The sequence below is a fragment of the Lepisma saccharinum genome, chromosome 4 (assembly GCF_977018435.1).
Source record: "Lepisma saccharinum chromosome 4, izLepSacc3.1, whole genome shotgun sequence".
Classification (NCBI taxonomy): Eukaryota; Metazoa; Arthropoda; class Insecta; order Zygentoma; family Lepismatidae; genus Lepisma; species Lepisma saccharinum.
The window spans coordinates 107,601,659-107,627,591 of NC_139232.1; the positions used below are offsets into that span (position 1 = coordinate 107,601,659).

General features: G+C 38.0%; 1 protein-coding gene across 1 annotated transcript; it reads left to right on the forward strand.

Moving 5' to 3' along the window:
• The first annotated feature begins 9,747 nt into the window (after positions 1 to 9,747).
• Positions 9,748 to 24,037, forward strand: LOC145986725 (uncharacterized). Its single transcript, XM_083121058.1, has 3 exons — positions 9,748 to 10,282; positions 11,777 to 12,631; positions 16,545 to 24,037. The coding sequence occupies exons 1-3, from the start codon at positions 10,001 to 10,003 to the stop codon at positions 16,584 to 16,586; spliced, it is 1,179 nt and encodes a 392-aa protein (XP_082977184.1). The 5' UTR covers positions 9,748 to 10,000; the 3' UTR covers positions 16,587 to 24,037.
• The last annotated feature ends 1,896 nt before the right edge of the window (positions 24,038 to 25,933 follow it).

Genomic DNA, 25,933 nt, shown 5'->3' on the forward strand with positions numbered 1-25,933 from the left:
TATACCATTCCTCAATAAGAAACTGCTCCAATTCCTTGAGATTGGCTGGCGGAGGGAAACGGGCCCGTACTCTGGTTTCCAATACTGACCACAATGGCTCGATAATATTAAAATAAGGCGATTGTGCAGGCCAGGGAAGATTTGTAAGTGCGTCGTCGTGCTCATCAAATCAATTTTGGACAGTGCCAGCGGTATGAATGGGGGCATTATCATCGTGGAAGATGGTATCCGCTGCTGGGAACAATGCCTGCGCTATTGGATGGACATGGTAACCTAAAATGCCTTCATACACCCTTCCTTTCAGTGTGACAATAGGAACCAGTGAATGCCATGAAATGACTGCCCACACAATTACACTACCGCCACCATGGTTCACAGTTGGCACCCGATAGTCTGGATTGTATGCTTCGGCCTGTGTTCTCCATGCGTAAACACGTCCACTGGTGTTTAATAGTGTGAGGTTGATTCGTCGGACCTCATGACATGTTTCCATTGGTCGGTAGTCCAGGTTTTGTGCTCCTGACACCACTGACGTCTCCGTTTGGCATTGTCCTGTGTTACAAGAGGTTTGGCAATAGCGGCTCTGCCATGGATATTCTGTTTATGCAGTTCTCGCCGCACTGTTTTAGCTGACACTGCATTCTCGACAAGCATATTCAGTTCAGCAGTCATTTTGGTTGCTGCGGTCTTCCTCTGAGCGCAAACAATCCTCCTTGATGCCCTCCTGTCACCCTCTGTGAGTTTAGTCTTTCTGCCACTATTCTGTTTCGCAGACGTCGTTTTTCCCTGCACTTTGTATGCTGTCATGATGGTAGATACAGTTGCTCGCGATACCCCTACTAACTTTGCAACCGTTGTTACCGATGCACCAACTAATCGGGCAACAACAATTTGCCCTCGTTGGAAGTCTTTAAGGTCAGATATAATGGTAGCGCAACACAACACGAAGCTGTTCACAAGCTTACTGGTGGCTCATACCTCTAGTAGAGGGATCGTAGGACACAGAGAAAACAAAAGATGTGTTCCGTGCGTGCCAGTGCAGTCAGCACACAACTCCGAATATGGGGCTCATCTAATCGGGTGTTCATATTATTTTGTCCAACCCCTGTATAAGTGTATACTTGTTAAGACATTAGACCAATAAACATGTTACACAATGAGCGAGTGCGTTACTATGTCTACCATCTATATTTCAACTAAGGTAACAACCCAAGAGTAGCGCTAGCTGCTCCCCTAACGTTAATTTTTTTAATTTGTATATATTTACCTGTGTACTGATTGGATCCATTTTATAACATAATGTCAACAAAGAAAAATAACACATGTATGCAAAAAATAAGAACAATAATACCACTACAGGAGCTCATGGGCGTAACTTGGGACATTTTTTTTTGGTGGGGGGGGGGTGAACTTTAAACTTAACTGTAGCACTTTATTCTGTTAGTCCTCCTTAAATACGCGTCTCATCGTAAGCACGTACGTACGTATATGCAATATTTTAACTCTCATGTAACAGAAAAAACAGCAAATGCCTGTGGATAAGTTATTTTTAACCTGTGCTAATGTAATGTTACGATTTTCCATTATCTTATCTTAAAAACGAATCACGCACAGATTTGTTTACTGTAGGTCAGTAATGCATGTTCATAGCATGCCACTTCATTTATCTGACGTTCAATGTTTTGTTTCTGGCTTATCACCGGGAGAGATAGTAAAATTACATTCACTACCGATTTTTTTATTGAACTTATTTACGTACAATTTATATAAAATAGTAAGCCATAGTCTACAAGAAAATTCATCGCTCAAACTGGCGATATATCGGGTCCAGATGTGCTTGAGTGGAATTTGATGAACGTATGAAGAAAGTAAAGGATTGTTTTGCAAGTCAAAATGACCAAATTAAAATAATATTAATATTAAGTTGCAATTTGAAAATATGTTGCTTTGGTGTTCTCCTTGCGAGGTAGTGGCATATTTAGGACTTTGTCTCGGAAATAGTTTGTCTTAGTGATCGTGTTGTTTTGCGTACTCAGTTCACACATTATTTCAGTTCTTGATATAAGTCGAGTGAATCGAATGAGTAAATAGAAATGTCTAATATTTACAAAGTATTATTTTGTAACTTAACAAGCGATAACTCTTTTAATTAATTTTCAGGGTTTCAGAGCAGTGTTTCTCGACCTCCGGGATCAGGCCTCAATTATACCGAGCCGCGAGAGGTTCCCCTGAAGTTTGAGACTTGCAGCCCGAGCTGGCAACCACCTGGAAAGATGGCCTTTCATTCAGGGTTTGCCAACGATAAGAGGAAATTCTTTCTCACCAGTGCTGGGTAGAATCAAAGCCGCCGAGAGGAGACCGTCACTCGGGCAGTCTCCAAATTTGAATTACAACCGTGGGGCCGTAGATCAAACAATCTAAACGGGGGAGGGTTGCTTCACCCCCCTCCAAATTTGGAGGTTGGCGGATGGGAACAACGGTCAATATAGTTTGCGCAGCAAATCTCATGAACAAATATATTGGAATGGACATTTTCTGATTAATTGCAATTTTTCGGTGTCCGAAATGGAACATGCCAATGAAAATTAGCACTTACCATATTATTTTAATGATATTGGCCAGAGGAAACTAAAAGATTCCGTTAGATCCAGTCGTTGTCAACTGATTTAAAGCAAATTTTATGTTTGTGAACCAGCCTAGACATAATCGAATTAATACTCTCTATGATTATGCCATAACTTATTTATTAATGTTAAATTTCAAGGGTACACATTACTACTACTACTACTACTACTACTACTACTACTACTACTACTAATAATAATAATAATAATAATAATAACCCGTGGCTCTACAACCCGTAAGGGGCTTGGGCTCCGCGCCGGATTAAGACGAAATTGGGCTTGATGCTTGAAATCTTTGGTGAACAATAAACACGACGACAAAGAATAATAGTAACTGTATAATAAGTAACGCTGTGTCTAGGCGTCCGAAATTGGAGCTCCAAATTTCATTCTAAGATTTATTTTCAGTTTAATATAGCAAAGGAAAACTGTTCAGCATTCGGAAAATTCTCGTCTTTTTTCATCTGGGCCTATTTCAGGAATGGGCCTAATGCTGCAGCATCAATAGCACCCACTTTAATCCGGCCCTTCTTGGGTTATCTCTCGTCTGCCAGTCTCCCTCCCACAATCCTACCTAGAGGTGTGAAGATCTTCAACCGGTAATGAGTTGACGTGGGATCAGCACGTCGAATCCCCAACTGTTATAGGAGATATCCATGACGGGGTTACACTACTCACTCGTAGCTCCCCAATTGCCTCATACACGGTCCTATACACAGGCCGAAAACACAGAGAATGAACCCAGGCGGACTCGAATCCATGCCGTCCCGCAGTCGGAGCCCAAAGCACAGCGCCTTATACCGCACGGCCACGAAGGATTAATTAACATATAAAGTTAAAAATAATTAGAAAGCTATTTACGAGTAAAATTGTTGGGATTGGGGGATCGATTTTTAAATAACGAATTTACCGGGTCGCAGGCTCACGAAGGTTGAGAACCACTGATCTAGAACTTGCTCCATTACTTAGGACGATGGGAATACTATTCACATTCAGTTCCACCTCTCTGTTTTATATCTTTTGGCTAGAAAGGAAAAAGTATTATTTGTATTCTTGTATAAGTTACATGTTTCCCCAACAGATGGCACAAGTGTTTCCATTTCTTTGGTCTCTGTGGCTAAATGTATGCGACCAGTATAATAATAATAATAATAATAATAATAATAATAATAATAATAATAATAATAATAATAATAATTAAAAAAAAATCTATGTGTGATTTAAAGGGAAAACTTAATTTTTTCAGTAAATATGGGAGTTAATACATTTTCTCCATTTTGTTTATATTATTGTCACTTTTTATTAATATTATTTTCTCTAATTTTTAATTTTATCATTATTACTTTTACCATAAGAATATCACTAATAGTATTCATGTATTTGTGTTCATATTATTGTCACTTTCTATTAATTCTACACCTACTATATTTCTTAATGTATTATCATTCTGCATGTTTCTTTTTAATCTCTTTGGACTTTCCAATGGACCAGTGGCGCAACCACAGGGGGGGCATGGGGCATTCCCCCCAACCTTGGAACGAAAATGAGTTCTAGGGGGGGCAATTACCACCCACAACTTCAAATATTATGCAAATAAAAACACTATTCATAAAATTTTCTTGCTCGCTTCGCTCGCAATAGCTTTTTTTCTTGCTCTTATCAAGTTCAGAGCCGTAGTTAGGAGGCGGTGGGAGTCGGCCCTGGACGCCGAACGATCTAAATGAAAATAAGTTTTAAAATTGATTGATTGATTTGTGGTTTTAAGTCGACTTTACACACAGAAAGGCTAATCCCAACTGAACCTACACTTTAAAATGGGATCCGAACCACAGTGCCATGTGCCTCCACCGGGTATCGAACTCGGGACCCCTTGATCACAAAGCGACGATGTTACTACTACACCATCGGGGAGGCACAAAAGTTGTAAAAGAGAGAATGCATTGGCGTCCCGTGAAATTATTTGCGCCATATTAAATCAATATTGGATCCATAAATTTTCTTGCTCGCTTCGCTCGCACTTTATCATTGTTCTCTGTAGTGCATTGTAAATACCCAGACACAGAAATAACACTTCTCTTAATTGATTCTTGTCTTAAATGCATGAACAATTGCAGTGAGGAAAGGGAACGTGCACATTTGAGAGACAATTTATGTCATTTATGCTGTTGGTTTATTGTGAGATGGATGAATTGGTTGTGTAATGTATTTAAAAAATATATGTTGTATATAATATGTATTAAAGAAACTTTGAATACGCACGCAATTTAGTGTCTACGTTGCTCCATGTTGCATATGTGTGAAACATATCGTGCTTGAAAGTTATACATGTTAATGTAAAGGGCCTCCCCGATGGCGCAGTGGTAGCGTCGTCGCCTTGTAATGAAGGGGTCCCGGGTTCGATAACCGGTGGAGGCACTAGTGGTTCGGATCCCACTTTAAACTGTAGGTCCAGTCCCGATTAGCCTTACTGTGCATAAAATGGACTTAAAACAATAATTCAATCAATAATTCAATGTTAATGTAAAGAAGAATTATATTTGGAATGGATTTATCAAGCATTTTCTGTCTTTCAAAAATAGTTTGTATGCTTGTTTTCCGTTATTAATGTGAAATTGAAAGTGTTCAAAAAACAATTCAAATAGTTTGTTCAAACACAAATGCTTTAGCACCAACTTCTACCTCCTTTTTGCATAATTTACGAGGGTAATAGAGTCTTTGATACTTCTACTTCTACTACTACTACTACTACTTCTACTACTACTACTACTACTACTACTACTACTACTACTAATAATAATAATAATGATGATGATGATGATGATGATGATGATGATGATGTTAGTTCCGGGTTCGAATCAAGGCTTGGGCATGGATATTTGTGAGTGTCCATTCATCAGTTTCATCATATCATCACTCATCTCCATCTTCGCAAATGAGCCAAAAGTGCCACAAGAAATGAAGTAAAATAAAGCAAATCAATAACTATAATCATAATGTCATAATAATATTATTATTATTAACATTATTAATATTAGCATTATTATTATTAAAATTATTATTATTATTGGTACTTTTTCCTGGTACTTGCACCCCCAAACAGAAATTCGAGGGTTGCGCCTCTGCAATGGACAAGGGTTGGTTGTAAAAGCGGCCCAAGAGGTCGAAACACGCCTGCTTTAATAAAGACGATTATTATTATTATTTATTATTATATTGTTTTAGTTGTTTACCAAATACCACAAGTTTCCGAAAGGTAAAATTTCCCATGCATATATAGCCAGGCCCGTACGCAGGGGAGGGGCCATTGCCTGCCCCTGGAACTATGCAATATTTGAATGTAAATCTATAAAATCCTACGAAAATAACATCGACGATTTTTCAAATTTGTAAGAATTTCGATTTTGTGTTTGCATAAATGAACGGGTTTGTTGTGGAGAGGCAGTCTCCAGAAGTCTGCAGTCTGCAATATTGGGTCGTTTTAGTTTTATAACCATTGATGCAAGGCTACCAGACTTCACGAAAGTCCGGACAGTCCATTCCTTCTAATTCCTGTCCCGACTTTTTTCGAAGCAGTCATGGTGCGAAAATGTCTCGTTTCTTTTGGTTAACTCATATTTAGACATGTTTTTTATTATTATAATAATAAGTGCTAATACGTATAATTTAATTTATAAATAAGCATATTATTTTCTAAACGTACAATTATAATGGTTGTTCAATGGTGCACCTGGTATAATAAAATTAAAGGAAATTTGAAAACACTGTTAATTTGCGGAAGACAGTACTATTCGAATTCTTCTGATAATTGAATGTAAACAATAAGCACTAAACTGTCTTGCTGATTGTTGGGTGGGTGAACTTTTTCCGTTACTTTGACCAGGGCCGGATTAAGGTGGGTGCTATTGATGCTGCAGCATTAGGCCCATTCCTGAAATAGGCCCAGATGAAAACAGACGAGAATTTTCCGAAATCTTAGAATTATATTTTCAGCCCCAATTTCGGACGCCTAGACACAGCGTTACTTATTATACAGCTGTGACGTAACTATAACGTCGTCGTGTTTATTGTTCACCGAAGATTTCAAGCATCAGGCCCAATTTCGTCTTTATCTGGCCCTGACTTTGACCATACTATTGTAACTCTACAATTGTACGTTTAGCTGTAGCTGTAATATTACCATAGCATTAATACTCACCTCTAATACTCCAATAGCATTTCGCCGACCACCGTAGCGAAGTGTCTAGGCTGAGTGAGATACGACGCCAGGTCTCGGGTTCTAATCCCGGCTTGGGCATGGGTGTCTTTTGTTGAGAGTGGAAGTGTGCGGGACAGAACGTTTTGGGTCGGGACGGGATCGGGACGGGAAAAGTTTTTAAATTCCGACATTCGGGACGGAAAAAAAAAATTTTCGGGACGGTAAATGTTCGAGATTTTCCCGAATCTCTTGAAATCTCGAGTTCTACACGCAGGGACGTCGTTAGGGGGGCACGCGGGTTGCACTGGCACCGGCAAATGTCCATGTGGCCCCGGCAAATGTCCACGTGGCCCCGGGAAACTGTTCTGTATTTGCTGGAAATTTTACTTTGATGACAAATATTGCAAAATAATTCTTCAGTAAATTTTGCTTGCAGTTTGAATCACTTGTTCAATTTTCAGTAGCACGAACCAAAGCAAGGCATTTCTTTCTTATTTCCCTGTTCCTTCCTTGTTGAACACAAACAGATGTATTGGGAGGGGATGCAGTTAATGGTTTTGTGGTCCGCTCCGGTCAGGGAAGTCTGAGACCTATTGAAAATGCACTTTTCCTCCCAGCTGCACACCAGATCCAGGATCCCCCCAAAACCCGCACTTTCTCTTCATCTGGCCCTGCACTGGCTCCATGGGCGCCGAAAGGACGACACAAACAGGAAGATTTAGCTACGGGTGGCTAGAACTTTCTACGTTAATTATTTTATTGTTCAGAAAAGATATCCACATGCGTTTCAAATTCGAAGAACAGAATTCTAATGCTTGTCCCTTTTTCGGCGCGGGAATGAATGACATGGCGATTCTTCTCACATGCACTCAATCAACCCTCCTGCTAATGACCTGCCCTGCAAGGAGGAAAAGGAAAGGCCACTTTCTGAAAATTCGGTTCATCTGTTGATTTGGTGGACAGTTCGTATCTGTCAGTTTGAAGTAGGATTTGTTGTCCGAGCGGTGTCTGTAAACGCGAGAAGTTACCATCACGAAGTGTTTGTGATCTCGTTTTCCTACATCGCGAGTAAAATGTCGAATGAGAAGCTGCCAGATTGTCTTCCTCTGGAAACAATGGATCAGGATCGACTGATCGACCAAATATCCAACATATTGGCATTCTAAAAGAGAGTCTGACTACCACACAAGATCCTGGGTTCGAATCCCAGGGTGGTTGATCTCATGTATAATGAAGAATAAACCACGTTTCAATTAAGGAAGGAAACTAGGTATGTAGCAATTGTTTTTACAGCCGTCTGCATGCTCTATAAGTATTATGTTACAAAATTTGAATATATTTCTGACTTTCTGTGATTTTTCTTCATTTAGCCTCCACCTGCAAATACGGAAGTTGCTGCTGCGTAGGTGGCTCGGTTGGCTAGACATACAAATATAATTAATCCCTAGTCATACAGCGAATAATACTTATAATATAGTCATGAGTTATGGAGAAGCAAATAACCACGGAAAAAGGTTTTATCTACTTCTCAATTTTTCCCCAGCAAATTTACAAATGTAAAGACTAATAAGATTGTTCTTGGTGTATAAGCCATTGAGCTAATGAGTTCACTCTGCATTTAGTTTCCGAATAATGGCTGTGTATTTCGCGAGAGTATATCCGTAGACTGTTGGCTACAGAATAAAATGATGTTCCTTTCCAATTTATTGATTGATTGAGTTGGTGTTTTAAGACCACTTTATACACAGTAAGGCTAATCGGGACTGGTTCTACAGTGTAAAGTGGGATCCGAACCACTATGAGTATCCACCGGGTATCGAACCTGGAACCCCTTGATTACAAGGCGACGATTCTACCATGCGCCACCGAGGAGGCCCATGATTCTTTTCTTTCCAATAGTTTGATAGAAAAAATCTTACATTTGGGCCCACCCCAAACTAATTAACCTAGCTACGTCCCTGTCTACACGCCATTTTCACCTTAAGTGATTGTTTTTGCATTTCTGGTACAAAAACTAACAATTTCCGCGAAGTTCCAGACATTTACAATGTAGAAAACGTCGAGAATTAACGACTTTTTAAATGAACATTCGGTATTTCCAGACTCCTCGGGATCCCGAAAAGTCGAGATCGGGACGGTAAAATTTTTCCCGATCTCGGTCTCGACTTTTCGGGATCCCGCACACCCCTAGTTGAGAGTGTTCCTTCCTTCATCAATTATATCATAGCATCACTCATCCTCATGGTCGCGATTAAACCACCAGCATTTCCTATATTCTCTTTGTTCTTTGTTAGGGTAAAAGTAAAGTGTTCCCCTGTGCATAGCACCACGCCATGAAGGCGTATAGGGGGTGTGGGGGTAACGCCCCACACTTTCTTGATCCGGTCGTGAGTGGGGGTGATGTGATCAGCATCACGCCCCTGACCGCCTTTACCCCCCAGGGTTTCCCCCAGGTACCCATGTTATTCGACGCTGGGTAGGCGCCGGAGCCGCTTCCACCGTTAGAAAAGTTAGGGGCCCTCCATAAAAAAAATCCTGGGTACGTGCCTGCATATAGCACCGTGTGCCATTAATACACATTTAGGGGATTTGTAGCTAGGTCCCCGCACATTCTCGATCTCGGCCATTTTGGAGTGATGTGCCGTCTTTAACCCCTTGGGTTGCCCCAAGGTACCAATTTATTTGAGTCTGGGTGAACCCCAGAGCCGCTTTTGCGGAAACAATGTCGGAAAAATTCCGACCTTAGGTCATCCACCCCGGGAATCGAACCCGGGTATCCCGCGTGGCAGTCAGACACACTACCACGGTTTAAAACACATGAGAAATTGTGGGAAATGTGGGAATTTTTTTTACTCCATGGGATTTTCTGTGACTGAAATAGAACGGAAACGGAAGTGCAAAGTATACTGTTTGTGTCTGTCTGTTAATGTGATGGTACAGAATGATGGTGGGGTTGTGTTGACAGTTTGTAGGATGGATATTTTCAGTCTATAATTTGTAAATACCGTAAATTGTGTGTGATGTTGTGTTGGGCAACTAGTGCAGGAATTTTTATATAGCTAAAACAAGATAAAAGGGCATTGACCTTGCTCGATGCCGGATGACACACCCACTAGAAGTGATGAGAGTGACCAGTGACAGCCTGATCGTAATTATGCTGTATTGCCTTTTATAGTGTATCATGAGTTCTGCAGTTATAAAGTCGTTTGCCCAAGAATATTTTACTTCCCTAAATCCAATAGCAAGAAGAATAAGTCTAGATATTGCAGCTACCAGAGAAGCATACGAAGATATATGGCATGGTCTTAGTGGAGAGGAACAAAATCAAGTTGTGGATGAAACAATTATAGATCCAAAAGCTATTTTGAAGTATGCATTCTATCCTAAGGAAGATCCAGAAGTAGAATATTTTCCACGCCTACGATTTCAAACGGGCGAGAAATATGTTGTAGACGAGGAAAGGGTAAGTGTGAATTTGAATTTAATTATTTTTACAGTTATCCACTGTTCAAATAGGTTTGACAGTATTGGTAGCGTTGGTTTGGGAGGGGGAAAATCACAGTAATACATTCGTTTACCCTACTTTTTTTTACACTACTTTTTTTGTGAAAGAACTATCGTTTGGTAAATGTTCGATCTAGCACAAACAGGTTTCTTCATTTTTACACAAGAAACTACTTACGAAAATGACTTTCTATAGCATTGCTGGACATTGTGAAAGTGTATAACGGTTTTATGTAGTGTTTCTAGTTTTCAAGATAGCCACACTGACCATTCACGATATCCCCACAAACCATTCACGTAGTGTTAGGTTAAGTTAGGTAAACATAGGGTAACAGTATGGTATAAGGAAAACACATTTCTTCAAATTTACAGGAGAAACTACTTACGGAACTGAGATTCTGTAGACTTTTGAAAGCTCGTGGAAGTGTGTTCTCCCTTCGTTCAACTTATTTGGCCGGTAAATCATGTATTTTTCAACATTAATGTCTCTCTGATGCACAAAAGCTCTTGCCTCACATTACGTTCTACTACGTGAACCAAATGTTTCGTGCGTTCAATGACGTAACCTCCGGTCAGTGTTTCCATACTCGCCATTGTTTTGCCAGAACATGACAATTTTAACTATGTTTGCCTAACCTCACAGAACCTAACCTAACCTTGCATGCATGGTTCGTGGGGCTATTTATGAATGGTTTGTGTATTTATGAATGGTTTGTGGGGCTATCCATGCATGGTTTGTGGGGCTATCCATGCATGGTTTGTGGGGCTATCTGTGCATGGTTTGTGGGGCTATCCGTGAATGGTGTGTGGGGCTATTTATGATTGGTTTGTGCATTTATGAATGGTTTGTGGGGCTATCCGTGCATGGTTTGTGGGGCTATCCGTGAATGGTGTGTGGGGCTACGCGTGCATGGTTCGTGGAGCTATTTATGAATGGGTTGTGTATTTATGGTATTTATGATTGGTTTGTGGGGCTATCTATGCATGGTTCGTGGGGCTATTAGAATGGTTTGTGGGGCTATCCGTGAATGGTGTGTGGGGCTATACGTGCATGGTTCGTGTGGTTTTCGAACCCGGATTGCACGACTTTTGAAACATACTGTAGTATGCAAAATTGCTAGTGGTTTCCTGGCGCCTGATTTTTAGAGCTGGCGCCTAGCTTTGAAGACAATTTTTCGAGCACTGTTTATAGGTGTCACCCCTATAGGAAAGTAGTACCATGAAGAAATCTGTTTGTGTGAAAGTAAATATTTACCCTAATTTTTGATAAGAACAAATTTTAACATTCCTAATTTATGAATGAACAGTTCAAGGCATTGTTTTTGTTAAATATATAGGAGCTTGACATGACCCAAATGTTACAAGGGATGTTAGAGTCAACTTGCTGTTAATTAATTATGATGTACTACACATACTGTGATAACTTTTGTAAACTGTCTCTTCATTCTTTCAGGGATTGACATGGAGGGATGAACATTCTGCTCCATTTTCGTGGCGCACTCAAAGTCAATTAGATATTTCCATATTTGGTTCTGCATCTGAAGGCAAACCAAAATCCTGTGTTGAGGGTTTCCAGAGTCCGCAACCAGTTCACACGAAACCAAAGTCCACTCCAAAAAGAAAGTCCCACCAAAGTGCCGACACTTTCGATCCCCCAAGCGTCGTTCTTGGGGGATCAACAATGAAAGTCACTTCAAATCTAAGTGCCAAAGTACGTTTCCCCCCTAAGACGGAGATAGCAAAATTTGCTTCAGCAGAGGATAGCTTGCTGGCGAAGCTGAAGAACAAGACTGCTATATTGAAGATCCCACTGAAGACGTTCGCGAACAAGTCCTCAGGCAGCGAACCGAGCAAGACTGACGAAATGCACCAAGATACAGAGAGTCTGGTGCAGCCTACACAACCTCACAAGTTGAAACCAAAGCCTGTAATATCAAAACCAAAAACTCCCCCACCACCTCCACCAAAACCAGCACCAAAGCCCTCGCTGAAACCAGCCCTGAAGCCCTCACTAAAACCAGCCCCAAAGCCCCCACTGAAACAAGCACCGAAGCCTCCACCAAAACCAGTACCGAAACCCCCAGCTCTGGAGAGTAAAGAAAATGCTAAAGTTGTCGTTGCAACCCACTCGGACCGAGAGAGCGAAAGGAAGCATTCTTCATGTACTGGGAGAGACCCTGAGAAGGCAGCCTTGCTTGCAGATTGCACTGAGGATGAAGCAGTGACTGAGAAGCAAGAAGGGATTATACAGTCCCAGTCTTCAGATGTTCTGCGTGACTTCAAGATAGATTTGTCTAATCCTTCAGATGTAAGTATTGGCTTGTGGTATTTCTAACACTTTTTACATACTATACATTTATATTGATATTCCTTGCAGATTTTCAGTGGTGTATGATATGTTTGTTTCTTTGATTATCGTTTAGCATTGCTTTTCTTCCACTTGTGGCTAATTGCAAGGATGAGTGATGACTTGATGAAGGGACGCTCCCAAAGAACACCCACAGCCAGGCTGGAACCCAGGACCCCTTGCATTGTAGCATGCTGTGTTAAACACCACCACGGAGATCAGCTCGTGAGGAATGTATTCGGACTTTTGACCCCTACTGTACTTTTAATCCCAGCATCAAAGACTAGCCTTTTCTCAGTCTTCAACTTTGCTCTGTCTTGTCGGCATACTGTTGAGGATCAGTGTAGTGCATGCAATGTCGGAATTCTGTAAACCCAAGATCATTCAAGGGCCATCAGTTGCGGACTTCTTATTCGTAAAGTGTTTTTTTTCTTTCTTGTTGTTGTTGTCGTCGTAAGATCCACAATGGTCCAGTCAGTAGGGCATCTGACTGCCACGGGGCAGGTGATCTTGGGTAGAAATTTTCAGACTATATCCCTGCATAAAATGGCTCTGGAGTTCACCCAGCCTCCCATTAATGGTTACCTGCATAACACTTAATCACCAGGGAACGTATTTGTATATTTGTATGTAGGAGACATATGTAAATATATATTTAGTTATTTTCACCAAAATATGAAGTTAAATATGGACTTAAAATTGTAAAAATTTACCTTTTTAACAATACAAGATATTGCATAAACTACATAAACTACAGTATACTGACATTGACATTAATTGTAAAACAACAAATGTGCTGTTGCACTAAGAATCTTTGAGTAGCTGTCACTCAAGGCACACACATTGCAAAATAAAACTACTTCACCATCTCCGATACATAACTCTTGATGTTTAAAACAATTGATTGTGCTTCTCTCAGCATGGTAATTATTACCATGACTATCGAGAAGAGAAATAGAAGCGAATCCCGTACGTGTGCCACAAAATCTTTGCTTCTGGCGCTGCTGTAGAATGCACAACTATAGCGAGAGAGGGGTTAGCAATGGTCTGCTCGACTTGGGACTCTCTTCCAACGTTACCAAAATAATGTTTGTAACAACCAGAAGCCGATGCTTGAGCCCTCCTGTTTTGCTTAATGTTGCTCCAGACTTTAACAGTAATTCGCAAGATATTCACCCAACTCTTTCGGTCACACGGGGACATGTAGGTATTGCACGAATATGGAGTATATGTTGAGAAATGTTCTGAAATATGGAAATAATATGTGAGTTGGAGATTAATAGTGGCACCTATTTATTTACAAATTATACAAAAGAGTGAAACTGTGAAACTTTTACAGCCCTTCGATGTAGTCACCAGCATTGTGTACAACTGTTGCCAGCGATGTGGATATCATAGTATACCTGTAGCAGTAGCTGTTCCATTGATGGTTCGAATGGAACAGTCTATTGCATGAAGGATCTCTGGAACTGTTAGGAAGTGAATAACCTCCACCTTAGGGATCAAATAAAAGTCACGGTGTCTTAAGTCCATGGAGTATGGGAATGGTAGAGCACCTGCCAGCCCCTTCGAGCTAACAAATCAGCCACAGCTTGCACTACATGCACCCGATCATTGTCCTGCAAAGTGATGGGAGGATTCAGTAGAAAGTGTCACCTTTTTTTTTTTTTGCAGCACAGATCACAGGTTATGTTCCAAAAGTGAACAGTAATAGTAATACTGTGCATTGACGGTCTGTTCCTGAGGTATGGTATGCGTTAAGATAACACCATCAAAGTTGTACCTCGATTTAACCTGGGTGGTAACCCGAGAACACCTGATCGAACATTCACAGTCGTACATGAGAATCACAATAACTTTTACATTAGTGGGGTTCTGGCTACACAACTTTAGACCTCCAACTCCAACAATACTCTATTCCTTTTGTCACTGCGCATGCATCTAGTGTTGGAAAAGTCCATTTACTGGGAAGTAGGGTAGGTATCAAACTAACGTGTGGTATAAGCGAGAAGCATGGGTTCCGTTTCATGACACATATATACAGCAGTGTTGCCACTATTAAATCTCCAACCCACGTATGTAAAAATAACCGAAATATGAACCAAAACCTAATATTTGTACAAATATGGAAAATAAAAACTGAATTTTTCGAGTGTACATGCCATGATATGCAAAGATAATACAGTGTAACTGATTTCAGCTTCATACATAAATATGTATTTACATATAAATCTTTTTCCTTCTTATCACATGTCTTCCACAATGGCTCGCTCACCTCTACAGCTCCTTCACCCAAATTTGAATTTTCACGGCTTGTTTCAATGCTCAAGAGGCATAGAAAATAATTTTTGCTCCCATAGTTATTTCTTACTCAGAACTTCTAGTTCCTCCAACTGGTCTATCTGTGCACAAGAGTGAATTTGGATCCTGTGTGTGTCTGGATGAAAGGGATTTCATGTGCACAGACCACATTTTGGAACCAAATTTATCAGTTATTTACAGTTTCTCCATCATGAAACACATTAGACATTCAAAATAATCTAACACAGTTATTTTTATTGATTTTATCTGTGACGTTTTGTTCTGGTTTCCCAGAACTTACTCAAGCTACACTGAGATATACATACAATAACACAACTTCACATGGCTAGTCACTCTACACTTCTAAGGAAAGAATGTGTTCTTAATTCCTCCTAGGTAAACTGGTTTTGGTAACACTTTACTATACCGGAGACGGATTTCTTCAAACTTACAGGAGAAAGTACTTATGCAAATCATTTTCTGTAGCGTTGTTGATGTTCGGGAATGTAGTTGTGATCCATTTTAATGCGAATGCATGTGGTTTTCTACGAAAATCTATTTCTGATGCGCTATTGCTGCTGCCGCCATTTGCTTTCTGCACGAGAGCAGAATACGCTCTCGTATTGTCCTTATATGCTAAATTGAATGAAAGGAGTGCTAATGGAACCTAACCTAACAGGCCTAACCTAACCTAATAGGCATACCTCGTCTCGTGATGGTTCGTGCGGCTATCGTGAATTTTTGGGCTAACGTCAATGGTTTTTGGGGCTGCGCGTGGATGGTTTGTGGGAAATAAGGAACAACAGTAAGTACACGTTAATGTAAGAAATATACATTATTTTCGTTAGAAATTCATTATTTCACCCAAAAAAATGTTCCGTAATGCAGAATAGTACGTTAGCAATGTAAAAAATTGCGAAATAAATCATTGTTAGGTGTCTCCGGTATAGTAAAGTAGTACCCTGGTTTTTCCTTGCAGGTGTTCCTTACAGCTGGCTGTTTCTCCCCTCCCCTTCATCCTATAACCTACTCTTCCTGTCTTCCCTGGCCTCCTCCTGGTGGCACTGACCTTCTGTTTCTCCTTTAACTCATCTGGCAAGATAGAATCTTCTGTGTTAGATTATTTTGCATGCACAAAAAGTGATTATGTGAACCTTAAGAAGAACATTTGACATTACATGAAACATTGAAATTTATTGATTATAATATGCATTTTTTAAAACTTAGAGTAGAATTTGGGCAATCTGTGATGTTTTTAGGAGCATAATTGAAGGTGTGCATCATATAAATTGTCACGGTGAAATGTTTGTGTCATGAATCACAACATATCTGAAAATAGTTTATTTCTATTTAGGTCATTTCCTATATTCAGTAATGAAGAAGGTATATTTATATGCTTATTTTACTCGTTTTATCAGAAAATAACATGTAGGTTTTGAAAGTAGTTATTCCCACAGTGTAAGAATTGAAAATGTTCAGTTATGGAATTTGGGATTAAACTAAATAAACTTGTGTTACTTTTTAAAATTATTTTTAAGATGAGATTAGAATTTTTTTCCTTTTTTCTTTTCAGAATATTCCAAAGACTGGATTTGAGTTCTTGGATAATTGGTAATGAGAAAGGACAAGGTATGTTGATAATCCAAAGATTGTTGAATTTTCTATTTTTTTTTTTCCTTTTTGGACTCCCACCGTAATAGCACATGCATAGTACTGAAAATTATGTAGCATTTATACAATGTTTTTTTTCTCTTTTTCACAACATTTTATAAAGCATCGATTTGTGATAGGAAGCATTTCATTTATCTGATTTACACTGTTTTGATTAATCTCATTAGGATGACATCAAAATATTTACGATGATTAACATTATTATGTAGTACTTTGCACAAGGTATAATTAGAGCTTGTACCATTGAGTAGCATCTGTTATGTGAATCTTAGTTGCAATTGCCCATGGAAATTTGAGAGATATGTTAGTTATAATGACTGCTATACATAGGAATTCATGTTTCAGGTAATGGAAGATGTAGTAACAAATTAATACACTGAAATGAAATCCTTCTAAAAGGATGGTGGCAGTGGCCTCCAAAATAAATATGTGTAGGAAGGACAATATTAAAGCTAATATATTAATAAGTCGAGGTGTGCGAGATTCCAAAAAGTCTGTACCAGGATCGGGATAACATTTCCCATTTCCTTACTCTCCGGGATCCTGAATTGTTGGGAAATTCCAAATGTTCATGTTAGAAAGTGGTTAGTTTTTTATGTTTTCTGCATTTTAAGTGCATGAAACTTCTCTGAAATTGTTGTTTTTTATTTCCGAAATTGAAAAAAAAAAAAATCAATTAACGGAAAATGGCATGTAGAATATAAATTTTCGCAGTGTCAGGAAATTTTGAACATTTACTTCCCTGAAAATTTCCTGACTTGGTTGGGACATTGCAGTTTGTTCCCATCCTGAACACCGGGATTGAAAAATAAATTCCCATCCTGACCAAAAAGTCTCTGTCCGCACACCCCTCTTAATAAGAATTAATTTGTTTATATTATCTTTAAAATAGGAGTTTTTTTTCATAATTGCAATTCTTAGTAAATAATCGTGATATTATGTTGCCAAAAGTGCAAGTTACTTGGAAAGACTGGTCAAATGTTTTGTTTTAGGTGTTCATTTAGTGTGAGATTCTATATTAGTATAATTGAAGTTAAAACTGTATCTGGAATAGAATTACACTTGCTATTAAGCTGTGTTCAGACCTGTGCAACTTGCATCTAGTTACGGTGTGTGTGTCCTCTTGGCATCACACATTTAACACTTGTGCATGTAGATGCTTGCCCCTTGCAATCATCATTCTGTTTACACCTGGAGAGCAATAGAATAGAATAGAATAGAATAGAATGGTCTTTATTTAAGCAGGCGTGTTTCGGCCTCATGATCTACCCTATGTCATCATTGGAAACAGCATCTAGAAATTCAAGAACCCTGTCATTGTTTTGAAAGAATGAATTGAAAAAAAAGTCACATAAATTTCAGATTGAAATATTTTTTCTTAAACTTGTGACAAACTCCTTCTTTAAGTAAAAAGAAAATGGTGAGTAGCTTGGTTTTTCTTTTTTTGCAATATTAGTAAACATATTGATTTAAAATGCAATCTGCATTTTTTTGCAATGATGAACAAGTGATCAAAAAGATACCCATTAACTCTGATACACTTACTATTCATTTTTCCGCGAAAGTTTTTTTCAGCGATTGATTTCATCACTCGTCTGGTGGCTTCGTCAGTTCATGCCTGACGAAGCCACCAGACGAGTGGCAAAATCGATCTCTGAAAAAAACTTTCATGGAAAAATGAATAGTAAGTGTATCACAGTTAATTACCTATCTCCGCGTAACTGCCAAACTGATATCTTTAGATGCAAGATACCCATTTTAAAATTCCTGCAGTAGAGTACCCCTTTTCTGTTAATTCCTGTTATGAAATACATAATAGTGAACATATCACTTTTAGTTTTGTTGAAAAGGACTTTTTACTCAATGAAACTGCTAACCTTCCAACCACAAGGAAAAGAATGATAATCTGTGATGGATTCAGTTTATTTTTCATTCATCCACTTGGCCATATCAAAAACAAAAGCAAGCTACTGGAGTCACTGAACACCATGCCAAATGCTCATGCTATCCTGTGCTTGTAGATATCACATGCTCGTGTCGTGACCTTGCTCTCAGCATTCATCTGCGGGTATCTTCATGTGATATGCGTATGCCTACAGTATGCATGAAAAGTTGGGACAGCTGTGAATGCACCATTACAGAGATCTAAACTTCCTATGGAGATATCAGAGTAATGTCAGAAAAGCATGAGATTTCAGTGTTAGAACACTATGCTATGTTGTTGTCACCTTAAGGTGCACAGAATATTAGCATTTTATTTTTAAGAATGGCAAACTTTTCATTTGCATTTTGTTGTGTTGAGGAGTGTATCCTCTGTATTTTATTCTGCATTGTGTAGCATTTTTGTTTACTATGCATATGTGATAGTCTAGAATGTTAACAAGTATCTGATTTCTTGTACTGATTCACATTATATTAGGCATAAGTGAAAGTGAATTATGTGTTCTTGTATTGTTGAGACATCCCCCTCATGAGCTAGTGGTCAAGGCTATTGCCAGATCATCAGATTTCAACTTTTATCCCTGGCCTATTGGGGACTTGGGAAGGGTGTGAAATTCATTCAGTTTCAATCAGTTCCTCATGCATTAAATGGTGTTTAAATGCAAATTTTATTAGCTTATGAGGTCTACAGTATATCATTCTGCAGTCTTCCAGTGCTGATTGTTTGATGCACTTCTGAATTCTAACAACATATGCCTGTAGTTTCTTTATGCTAAATGAAAGGTTGTGCTAATAACCAATTTTGTAAACAATCTGTGTTACGAACCATTTAGGTACAGCTCATGTTTTGGGCAGCTTTTTTAAATATGATAACAAACTTGCTGCCAACATTTCTAAAAATATTGTGTTTGAAATTGTGAAATGTTTAGAAGCATTGTATTTGCTGTTGGAATAGGAGTATTTGCATAGCTTCAAATGTGCCATCAACAAATTAACAAGGGCCTCCTCTCCAATCCACTGTGTCAGATGTTCCCCTTTAACCTCTGCTGTAGTCATTCCTGTCTGTTAACATTTATTATTCACTACTGCAAATTATATTCATGCCTTATTATGTATCTTGTGCAGTTTTTGCAGTTACAGATTTAAATGAATTTTGTTTTTGTCCAGTTCTTAAACAATTTTGCCTGTGTCATTGATCTGTTGCTTGTTTTACATAACTCTTTGATTTTTGTACAACAATGGGAGTAAGGGCATAATACTATTTTCTCATCATTATTTTTATTATTTTATTTGATGTGCAGGGTGATCCATTTGAGATCTTACAGAAAGAAAAAAAGTGTTGCAGAAAAGAATCCACTTTATTACCAGTGATTGACATGTACATATGTAGAAAAGGCACAACTTGTGTGTCCAATATGAGCCCTTTGTCATTAATAATCAATGTCATCACCACAATGAATGCATACTGCTGGGACAAGTTGCGCTACTTGGTGTGCAGCATTTCCAGAGTGATGTGTGAGCAGTGTGACCACAATAGTGTTGCCATATAGCTATGACTATACTGTAAACACTCCATTCACCTATATGGGCATCCCTCCCACTCATATTCAGGCAAACTCCTCAGAGATACGTACATTACCTTACCTTCTTGAATTCAATGGTTTCCTTTTTTAATGTCTCAAACAGATCATCCTGTGTTGTTTCAATTAATTATCTCCACAGTGAGTTGTGTTTTATTGCAGTTTGTTAGGCAAGAAATTTACATCTATGTAGCTTAACAGTATAATATCAGTATTTACACAGTGATATTTACACTTTACAGATTTGATAAAAGAATTTGCACTTGCATGAAGAATGCTATCTCCATTCTTTAATTTACTAAACAAAATATATATTTACGTATGCAGATGTTTGGTAAAAATATGACTTCGTACTCCATTTTTGTATGTGTTACATAATCATCAGAATATCATATTTAACAATGCAATATCTTATTATAACTTATTATTTCTGTATAATGTTAATTGTTGAAATGCACATGTTCATTAGAAATCCCATGAACTGTAATAAGTGACTGGTGTCAGTTGAATAATTGAATCTCAATTTTCCAAAAAGGTTTTGAATCATTGTTCATAAAGTATTCATAATTTCTATCAACATGTTGTCTCAGGTCCCAAGTAAGAAATTGCACTTCATGTACAGTGTAGTCCAGCAATCTGGGATGTGAGAACATAGTATATTTACTCAGGTATAAAAGAAGTGACAACCCAAATTTTGCTTTAGAGAGTATTAACTATTTTCTGAGCTCAAATTACAGTCTGAACTTAATTATACCAATTTCTTGTTCATTGGTATATTCCCTATACTATTTTTCTTTTGCCTATTGTTGTGTATATTTGATTTATCCTTGCATGTCTTGTTATGCTAAGTAGGTTCTTACTGATGCAGGAAAGATAATAGTCATTTCGTATAGCATATCGTACACAAATTCTTTATTGTAATTATTTGAGAATTTATTTTGCATCAATTAAATAATTGAACTTGGTAGTAAACATCTTGTCTTACATTGTCTGTTTACCCACATGGACTGTTGTCTGCAATTTGCAAATTGTACACACTGTCTTGGGAATCTATGAACCAATGCTCTGTTAACAGTAGGGAAGGAAAGAAAGTGGGTGGTGCAAAGGACTGCTGCAAAGGGCTGGTAGCTGCAGCTACTTTTTTCCTCCGAGTACTCACTTCCCATCTCACTTGTTCATTGGCCAAACACTCTTGAGTCACTACTTGTGCAAGACTTCTTTTCATTTGCTTATTCCAGAGATTTCTAGGACAGAGTGTATAAATTACTTACGTGAAATTTAGAAGATTTCGTACTTCCGCGTTGCACAATTTAATGGTTCAATCATATTAATTTCGAAGATCCACTGTCTTCATTCACAAAAGGGTACAGCGTTTGAAGCAGAGATGGTACCGCGTCACTGCATTGTTTGTTCCCGACAGTGGATCTTCGAAATTAATAGGATTGAACCATTAAATTGTGCAATGCGGAAATACGAAATCTTCTAAATTTCACGTAAGTAATTTTAAACTGCGTTTACCGCAACCATCATGAAGAGTGTAGAAAGATTCACTTTTAAAGTAATGAGTTGTCAGCATATTCTTATGCAATAGTGCATTAATCTATGTGAGAACAGGTGTCTGCATATTTTTTCTTGGGGAGCAAAGGGAGGGGGAAGGATAAGGCATCCCCACCAAAGTGCTGATTTAACACTGTTACAGTTAGAAATCATTGCATTCCTGCGACAACTTATACCAGTTTTATAATTATCAGTTCCTTACAATAATTAATGCAAATTACCATAACTGAAATGAAATTATACATGAATGATATATAGAATTTTGGGTTGACATTCATTTTCCGAAGGAGCATAACCCTCTCCCCCTTGGGAATGCATCACGCCCCTGACCGCCTTTACCCCCCAGGGTTTCCCCCAGGTACCCATGTTATTCGACGCTGGGTAGGCGCCGGGGCCGCTTCCACCGTTAGAAAAGTTCCCGGATTTGAACCGGCCGGGGATCGAACCCGGGACCTTGAGCATGGTAGTCAGACGCGTTACCGACTGAGCCACCGCGGCCACTCACGACCGGATCAAGAAAGTGTGGGGCGTTACCCCCACACCCCCTATACGCCTTCATGGCGTGGTGCTATGCACAGGGGAACACTTTACCTTTTTTTACCTTTACCCTTGGGAATGCTCGTGTATATGAGTTATTTTACCATGTGGATGATATTGAGCATGAATATCTTATTATTTGTAAATGAATAAGAAAATGAAACAATCCGTGGAAAATTTGGAAATATGTGTCTGAAGGACACACACATTTTGGATATTGTAATAGGAGCAAATAGCCACTGTACTGATGTAACCACTATAAAATGGTTGAGTTTGAAATTATCTTTTTTCATTGCACCTTTTAAATATATTTTCCCACAAGCATTTTTTTTGTTTGTGTAAGTGTTAATTTGAAATGGCATGTTAACGCAAATTTTGTCTGTAACATGGAGCAATATAAAAGAATATCAGGATGCAGCTTATGTTATTTATAATCATAGATGTATACAAACAATGTGTATGAGCATTTTTGGAAAAAAGTAAAGTATGGAAAACTGAACTTATTGTGAATACTTTAGTTTGAGATTTGAGTTTCAGTTGGAGATGTTTAATGGAGTTACATCATGTACTCATAACTTTGAAATACCTTGCATGCATAACTTACACTTGGAAAAACCTCAGAAAAATATTGTTCTATTTCTGGAAAAATCTTGATAATGTCTCTTTAAATGCTTTTTTTAAATTTATTTTTTTATATGAATCAGATTTTTAAAAAAATCATCCCACGCAACACAATGTTAAAATCCTGCTGCCTTTTGTTGCAGTTATGTTTTTGAATACTACTGATGTAAGCTGATAGGAAGACATTTAGGCAATGGTATGATAATAGTATTGTGATTATCTTCCTTTTATCATGGTATCAAAAGAGTATTGAATGTGTAAGATGTTGAATTGATGTTAAATATACAATCCATGTGTGATCAGTGTTTTGTGCAGCTACAGGACATACAGACAACTATGTTGTTGGCATGGCTGTACAGAGTACCATGCTTCAATATGTGCCTAATGGATTAGAGTGAAAACATGTTACTTATTTGTAATGTGTACTGTGAATTCAAAATATGTGATAGTTGAATTTATATGACTGGTGTGAGATGAAAAATGTAGGAATTTGTTTACTGATTTGTGTAAAATTGTGAAGGAAAGATCATTTTATAAATTACTTTTGTGTATTCACATTAAGCTGGTTTCACTCATTGAAATATGTAAGTTTTTGTAGTATGTTCACTATTTGTGTATTGCCACCTTGGAAATGACTGATTTGAAGTGTTTTTTTTTTAAAAATAAGTTTAAAATTTCAAAATATTTTCTCTGTTTCAGAGTTCTTATCTCTTTACATAGTAATATTTTGTACAAGCTGGGAAGCAACAATAGGTAACTGTAATGGTTGTGACTGATATAGGGGAACCACAGGCAAAAGAGCCTGTGCTCCTGCATGAAGGAGAGGGGCGGAGTAAGGCATGCTTCCTTACAGCCCGAGTTGAACTGATGTAGGGGAAGGTGTATGGAGACTTTTGGCTGAAGGTTCTTTTCCTTGTGGTCGCTCTATAGTTTGTAACTGAGGCAGCCATATTTTTGATGTTCCTTTTTTTTAAGCCTGTGCTATGCCATTTGTAAGCTGTGAATTGAATACTTTTTACAAGTCATCTCTAGTGATTTTTTTAAAACTATAATTATATATGTACACATACACACAGAACTTTTTATATGCTTTGTATTTATTTTGAATATCTTTGTAGTTAACTTCTTTACATTTTAATAAATATAGTGATGAACACTACATGTTCTTTTTCCTTGTGCCTTGTGTGTGGATGACAATTGGTATGCAACCCTATATGTGCTTTAAAATTATGTCTATAAAAATACATGAGCAACCAGTGTGTTATAAACATATTAATGAATAATCCATTTTGAATGTGCAGAAAGACTATTAATTAATTTATATGAAGCTCTAAAATACTAGTAATGTATTTTAAAGGTTGATGGATTTCAATATCATTAACCTTGGCTATACAGAAGGACCTTTCATATCCATATTATCGCATATCTCTAGCTGTTATTTTTCATGAGATACTGAAAGAGTGTGAAATACTGTTTAATGAATGAAGGAGCTGAAACTATTTGAAATCTGTTATTTCTTTTCCAACGTTTGCAGACACACAGGAGAACAAACACGGAAGTATTTCTTACTTCACGAATCTCTAGAACACTTGAGTGTAATTTTTAAAGGAAGCATTTTTAATCTTTGACAAATTATTCTTTTTATTTCTTTCAAGTACTAATATTAAGCATATTTCAGAACTTTTATTTCCAAACGACTCAAATGCTCCATACTTGAAAATCATTTATCTGTATTTATACAGAAATATGGTCGTTAAGAATCTGATATAGTGTCATAAACATTCTATTAGTGTTTTCAGACCGAAAAAATGTTACGGGAAATTTTGATAAAGCTCAACGCAACACAATTCCTTTCTTTTTCGGACATAAAATATGTAAATTTGAATTCTGTCAACTTGCAATTGTTTATAACCATAGAAAATGGAGTATATGTTTTATATTTTACAAATGAAATATAAATTTTAAAATATTAATTAACACATTCAAACAGGTGTTCTCGGGTTACCAGCCAGGTAAAATTGGAGTTGGCTTCCAAAGTTTCAAGGGCATACATTGCTCTCATCTTCAGGGAATGTAAAATTGGAGACCAGTGTGGGTTTATATATATGACTATGATGTGGCGGAGTTTGGACTCTGTAACCGGAAGGTCACTGGGACCGACGGGTAAAGGAAGCCATAGTCATTTCATGGGAAAACACCAATCTCAACAAGGATGTGGGACTCCAGCTCAGTCACGCCTGGAACCCACTCCTCCGTAAAAACAAGACACGACCAGGATCCAAAGTGAACCAATAGGAATACAGAGTCCAAACTCTGCCACATCATAGTCATATAAATATATAAGCCCACACTGGTCTCCAATTTTACATTCCCTGAAGATGAGAGCAATGTATGCCCTCGAAACGTTGGAAGCCAACTCCAATTTAATCTGGCTGGTAACCTGAGGACACCTGTTCGAATCACGTCACAAGAAAAGCTACCATTCCTAATTAACACATGTCCCTAAATATAAATAAATTTTTGAAAATTAAATTAAAATAAATTTAAAATTTCAAAGTATTTTTTTTTAATTTGATATATCTTTTGCAATTATAATGCTTTTAAATTTATGCTGCAAGATGTTTTGTTAACATTTACATTTTCAGACGAATGAATAAATATAGTACATGAAATCCATTAGTACAGATCCTACCATGTTACTAAAATCTCAAAAATTCTAACTGTGTTGTACACTAAAGAAGTCCAATGAAAACTAATTAACACAAGTACAGTGGAAGTTTATGAAGACAGTATAGATATGGGGCTGTATTCCATGCTTTTGAAATCTTGACCTTAAATCAGGGGCGCCGACTTGTCAAAATTATTGGGCGGGCTCTGATCACTGAAATAAATTAATGAATGACTCACTCTCTCCCTTTTTTAAGTTTTGGCCTCAGTGTTCGGAATTTCATAAAAGCTAGGGGTGGGCGGGATCCCGAAAAGTCGAGACCGGGATCGGGAAAAAAATTCCTGTCCCGATCCCGACTTCGAGAAATGATTTCTCGACTTTTTGGGA